This window comes from Anopheles cruzii, chromosome 2 (genome assembly GCF_943734635.1).
Source record: "Anopheles cruzii chromosome 2, idAnoCruzAS_RS32_06, whole genome shotgun sequence".
NCBI classification, from domain to species: Eukaryota; Metazoa; Arthropoda; class Insecta; order Diptera; family Culicidae; genus Anopheles; species Anopheles cruzii.
Window position 1 is genome coordinate 10,025,822 of NC_069144.1, and position 6,505 is coordinate 10,032,326.

Genomic DNA, 6,505 nt, shown 5'->3' on the forward strand with positions numbered 1-6,505 from the left:
GCTTTCTGCAAATTCTTCCGAAAACGTTCTGATCGTTCTTCAGTCCCTCTCTGGCGCCGTTATCCTTTCTTCCAAAGTTTAACACGCGTTCGGTACCGTGCGGTCTATATAGTTTGCCCCCTGTACCGTTCGGGCCTGGCTCCCGCTATAAAGCACATCAGTTGCTACTGCTAGTGCATCGCCTTATTTTGCGAGTATAAAATAATGGGCGGACGACGGTCACGATGAGATGACACTTTATTTTTGTAAAGAAATTGAGTTCACCTGAGCGAGACTCATATGACGAGAACTGTCCTATGCAGTACACTATAGTGAAAATAAAAAAGATACAGGGACCTAATTGCACCCGAATCCACATCTGCTCGAACACAATCAAGGCCTGTGCCGCACCGCATGGCTCCGTGCTGCGAAGAAGAGCAACGTCCTTAGCGACGCATACCCCGAACGTAAAAGACCTGATAGACAAAGAGAGCTTTGTTCTGTCCCGAGGCAATCTCATCAGTATTTGGTCATCGCTAGGCTAACTAATTGCTTTGGTGGATACATTCGGGTGCAGACCGGCTATGGTAGACGACCGAAGCAACGGGAGCAGAAGCCTTAATTTGTGGACTGTGCGACATATCAACAGCGGTCGCAGTTAGGTTTCTGTCTGGCGTTTCGCAACAGAAGCTAGTATTGGTGGCAGTGATTGCGGGGTACAGTCCCGGCGGATCGTTATTTGTGGTTCGTGTGGTTTACCGATCGGTCGCGTGTGTTCGCCGGTAATGTCCGCAAACGAGGCGAGTTGGATCGTAGCTTTCATTCGCTCCAACACTGATCGCTGCGATGTGCGATCGCTGCCGCCATTACGCCATCACGCCATTTTACGTGTGATGCGTGTGGCAAAGTTTGATTCACGGTCGATACCACGCGGTCCACATAAGTTGCTGCTGCTGCTGCTTGTACGTTGATAATGGTGAAGTTTGCTTTGCTATAGTTGAAGACGGGAAAACAAGAAAGAGATGTAGAGCTAGCAGTATTAGAGGAAGGAGGAAGCTTAAGGGCTAAAGATAGTGGCGGGTGATAATGATCGATGTTGGCAAGCGGGAACGCAGCAGGTTGCACCGATAATAGCGGCGAACAGGTCGGGTTAACTAGAACCAGGTCAAGCATTCTTCGCCTATGGTTCATGACTGTGTTCATTTGTAGAAGTTGAGACTGTTCCAGCATGCCAATGAACGCCGAGCAGCAATTGGGGAAAGCGAGCAGGTTCGGATGAAGGATGGCAGATGAAGTGGACCGAGAAACAATCAAGGAAAGCGGCGCTTGGTTGAAGTCTCCACCGAGGATGAGCAAATCGTCCCAGACCATCCCAAGCGAATGCTTAGTGACGTAGATTTGAGAAGATTGAAGCTTGGACGAGCAGGCGATTAGTACGCCCCACCTCTAGCTTTCGTGCTATTCAGCTCGGAGCGGTCGCAGCGGTACACATTGTAAACGTTGGAGTCGAACAGGAGGTTGGATGGCAGTGCCGGGTCGAGCCATGTTTCTCCCCTATATTCCCGGAGCGGTCGCGAGCGGCGCAAAAGATGGCGCTCGTTCGGAGTGGCCTTCAGCCACGTATGATGTGAAAATGGTCCTTCATTGGGTTTCTTTGTCGCTGGCGCTCGGCTTTCACAATGCTGTTTTTCCCACTTTTTTTTCTCATTCCTTTTCCGTTCCGTTGTACTTTCGCCGGCCCACAAGCGGCCCAGCGGCGGCTCTGGGCGGCTCGTGCTTTTGTTGCACCGTTTGGCTACCGTAAGCATCTCACCTCAGCGGTGGGGGATCGTCCCCCGTGTGGAGTCATCGTCGGTGTGTGTTCTTTGTGTGCACCACGTGTCCCATTTTCCTCGCCCCTTGGCACACAGCTTTGTGCCAGGCCCGCCTCTTCGCCTGGTGGCCTTTTTGACGAGGTGGCCGACCGACGAGTGGATCGTAAACGGATTTTTAATCATTGAGCGCTCTATTGAATGAAAATAACTGCCCGTTTTCGACCCAAAGTGGAAAGTTATTTTTATGGCAGAATTCAGCTGATGGCTTCCTCCTGTGGCATACATGCTCTTGATTGCTGATAAGCTCCACTCTCACAAAACCTTCTCAAGGCAACGTAAAATCGACATAAATTAGTGAGCATATAGTTTGATTCAATTTCGCTATAATAATAAGTGAACATGATTTGATTATCGATCGACGTCCGTTCGGACCACTTGCGAAGCGGTTGCGATCCTGATTTTAGCTCTGATTTTTTGCCACTTAGCCCCCGGTGGGGGACCATACTGGCCGTGGTACTCCATTTTGTCCGCCGCCCATCTGTCCTCACTCAGCTCGCGGGGTGGCGTCCGAAGCGGCATCCCTGACCTACACTCGAGGCAAAAAGTAGGCCGCCATCGGCAGCACCATCCGTGATCCGGCTGCGCGGTACGACGGTGGCCTACAGTGGCTTTTCCCCGTCCGAATGTACGTACGCGGACGGCAACAAATCTAATTATACCTAGTGCACCTAAAAATAGCACAACTATCCGGCCACCCTGAGTTGATTGAAGAGTGGAACGTTTGAAGGAGAGAGCAACAGAATTGGAATGGCGGTCGAATGTTGAAAACAAAGGTTTGTTGGTGGTGTGACCACGAGGAAAGTTGACAGAAACCGAGTTGCCAGCTTTGAAGAGTACGCGTGGGGTAGTGTTGCGTATAACAGTTTGGATCCCCTACACCGCTGTCAACTCAACCCAGGTCCCGTAAACGGTTTAGCACTCGGTGCTAGTAGAAATAAAGTAGATAAAAACTACCCAAACCGTGCTGAAAACATTTAGGACGTCGATCGCGCTCAACAGTACTCGATATACCAAGAAATGTTAAAAAATAACTTTATTGAAGCCACCATAAAGGGGAAGACGTACTTTAACCCTGAATTGAGATTGAAAGAAAACCCCTTTAATAGACCATAACGGTAAGGTAAGCAGGACTTGCGAGATTCGACCTTTAAAACTACATCTACATGCCCCTGCTCCTATACACTCTGCCCGATTTCTTGCACTTTGGAATAAAATTTTCCCCTAAGGCTCTTAATATGCACACCGGTACCAGTTAAATTTTGAAATAGGAATTTATGCCTTGTTCAAGGGTCTGTTGGCCAGGGGTCGTTGTTTTTGGACAACGATAATTACTTTCGTATTTTGGTCAGGTCAAGATATCCCAAGGAGCAACTATGTCCGATACAGAGTCCGATGGACGGTCCATCGGACACTCTCAGACAGTCCTTTGGACGGTCCGAAAGACGGCAAAATTAAGCAGCTTTGCAGTCCTTTGGACCGTCCAACGGACTATGCTCGGGACTGCAAAACGGCCTATTGTCAAAAAAGCTCATTTTATAGCTACAAAAGCTCATTATGGCAAAGCTTTGTTAAAATTATAGCTCATTTCAAATATTTAAATCTATTATAGCAAAAACCAGTAAAATTATTTTTCATTATTTATTTATTTATTTATTTTAAAAATACAAACTTAGTTACGTTACCCTGCGACGAACGCACAATCGCCGAGTTTACAATATTACTAACTATTACTACGCACGCATTGCTTTACAATCTATTGGTTACAAACACCAAAAAGTGGATATTCTTCCACACGATCTGCGAGGCGCGTTAAAAGAACAAACAACCAGTTGTGACTATGAACTTTTGACAGCTGCGTGGTGCACGTTACGAAAACGTTATTCGGCACGGCAAATGAGAAACGAGGCAAATGGACACCCGTCACCGGTAAGCGGTTTACGAAGTGGCCACTGGTCATCTGGTAAACTGCGAAAAGGTACGTTCCACGTTCGATCCGATCGCTCGTGTGAACCACCTCGTTCATCAGAAACTGGTACAGAATGGTCGTCTTGTCGGCGTTGTCCAGTTCCACCATGACAAGCTTGTGTTCTAAAACGAAACATAAAGTAAATAAACATTAGCAAGTTACAATAAACATTAGCGCTACAACGGGGAATTGGAACATCAAACGAAAACCGTTTTACGGTTGGCCATTTCAGTTTAATGTTACGTTTGACGATCAGTGAATCCATGTGGCCCACAAACGACGATCAGTGTCGCTAAAAAACCAGATTAAACAAATTATAATTGCTCGCTGGTGGCATTTTTTTTTTTGGGGTATTTGTCACGGGTTACGAACACCGCGTTTTGGCGTTAACCCACTATCAGTGCTCAAAACAGGTCCCCTTCGTCGCTAACGACATCACAGCAAAGGGCCCACACAGTGAGCTGCAACATTACCACTGATCCACTGATTCACAATCCACTGAACCGAACTACTGATTGATAGATTATCTCACGCATGACCGTACAGTTGCTTTGGCGCAGGAATGTCTGCAACACCCTCGCCACGCATACCACGGCTAACTCGGGCCGCGGAGGCTACCTTCCCTTGTCATACCTCTTTGTACAGTTGGTTGGCTGGGGTACTTAGCAGTGCCCGACATTACGCCATACGGACGACGGCGATACGGTGAGGCGGCCTCCGTTCTGAGCAGTGGTTCCCAAGGTTGGTTTAAGCCGTTCCCGAACTACGACACCGTGGTAACATAAGTTATTTGAAGACTTCATAAAAATTCTAAAATTTGTTGAAAATGTCGCCGGATCATCAACCATTCCCTGGCAGTTGCTGCGCACATCGTTCTCATTCAATTCCAAGTCATCCAGCACTCGTCTAACCTGTAACGAAACGGATGCTCATTTCACTAAATACATTTCTTTACACCTTACTTACCTTTATAATGTTTGAACTGATTCAAAACATATCGCCGCACACCAAATGCTCGTTCCAAAACCAAATGAATGGCAATACACCATTCATTCATGCCGTCGGGTACATGCTGGATCTGGAACGGGTACAGTCGCTGTGTATGTATCTGGCGGCAGCGGGTTTGGCCGGGTACGCTTGCCGGCGTTTTTACTACTTGTCGATGGACCAAGTACGAAGCTAAAATAGAACAAGACATCAATCGGTGCACATAACTATAATTGTTGAAACGATTAGTTTAACTCATAACACGGAACATCCAACGAACTAAACGAAACGAACTATACTGACCCGTCGTCGCCGTCTACTGCGTAGAATGTTTGGCAAACACACATAACACACATACAGACCGTGCACCGTTCTAATGTAAACAAACAAACGCCTGACAGTTTATCGCCATAAAATAAGCCTTGTCAGAACGGTGAGCTTTAGCAGGCCGTTTTGCAGTCCGCCGGGACTGCAAATCGACGGCATGCCGTCGATAGCAGGCCGTTTTGCAGTCCTGTCGACGGCATACCGTCGATTTGCTGTCCGCGTCGACGGCACGCCGGCGATTCGAAAGCTCGTGGCTCCTTGGGTACAAGTGGATCGCGCACGCTCTGAGGTGATAATTTCTAAACCAAGTGAATATTGCGGAAAATCCTTCCATGGTCTGATTTAAATGAATAACAAGAACCATCAGTGAATGCAATATGAGTAGCAAAAAATATAAAAAAACAGTACTTTATTCAAATTAACTGCCATTGCAAGATTATTAAGGTAAGCTGTGGTATTTAAATTGGTTAGCTGTGGCAAGTGGGCGCGGGACTCGAGCTGTCAAACTGCCTGACACTGACACATTTCCGGATTCTACTTTCCACCCGTTCCTTTGCGATTCGTTCCTGCACACTCGAAAATCACAAAACTAAAACGGTGCCGGCAACTGGTCAGCCATTGTGACTCATTCGAAGCAGTGACAACCGAGAAGTTTTAGTACGGTGCAATCGTTACACGCGCGACACTACGGATAATTTCTGCTGTAACCATGGAGAATCCGACGATTAACGATCTACCAAACGAAGTGAGTGATTTTAGTTTGCGGCCTATTCAGGTAAAGTTGCTCAAAAAGTATTTGTTTTCTTTTTTATAGTATTTGGAGGTTATATTTGACCACCTTGACGTGGACGACCTGAAGGACGCATCCTTGGTATGTAAACGATGGTCGGATTTGGCCTTTATCGGCGGGAAGAACGGATCGTGTGATGGTAGCGCTAAAATTTGGGTCGGACCATGAGAGCAACTTAAGCAACTTAAAATATCGCCACCTTGAAATCGGCCGAGAAACTGCAAAAATCTCTGTGCATGTAAAGAAATTATTCCAAGCGGTCAATCTTTCATCATTGCGTATAAAAGACTGTTATTTATCACACTCTTCATTACGTTTGATTTTGCTGGAGGCACCGAATCTTTAGCATTTGGCGATTCGTTATGAATTTAGAGAAGTGACCAAAGGATTGAACCGTTCCCGGTTATGAAAAAATTAGAACGCTTGGAGATCGAGGACGGCCATTCAAAAAAAGCAATCCGCTGGCATCCGATCGCCCCTTCGTTGCAAGGCCTGAAGATGTATTGTGATTATGAGCAGCAGTTGGAGCAGTGGACATTTTTCAGTGGTCAGTTACAGCAAGCTTATGTTTCTTTCTCGAAC

At 46.8% G+C, this 6,505-nt stretch overlaps 1 protein-coding gene across 1 annotated transcript; it reads right to left on the reverse strand.

Annotated features, from left to right (window-relative positions):
• Nucleotides 1-3,593: 3,593 nt before the first annotated feature.
• On the reverse strand, nt 3,594-4,569 carry LOC128268339 (uncharacterized). The gene is made up of 2 exons (XM_053005395.1): nt 4,453-4,569; nt 3,594-3,941 (listed from the first exon to the last, which is right to left on the reverse strand). Exons 1-2 carry the CDS (start codon nt 4,496-4,498, stop codon nt 3,607-3,609), a joined length of 381 nt encoding a protein of 126 aa, XP_052861355.1. The 5' UTR covers nt 4,499-4,569; the 3' UTR covers nt 3,594-3,606.
• Nucleotides 4,570-6,505: the final 1,936 nt, after the last annotated feature.

Coding starts and splice junctions, on each gene's coding strand:
- LOC128268339 (XM_053005395.1), bottom strand. CDS start 4,498: ATGTCGGGCACTGCTAAGTACCCCAGCCAACCAACTGTACAAAGAG. Junction 3,942..4,452: donor CCAACCAACTGTACAAAGAG/GTATGACAAGGG, acceptor GTTTCGTTTTAG/AACACAAGCTTGTCATGGTG.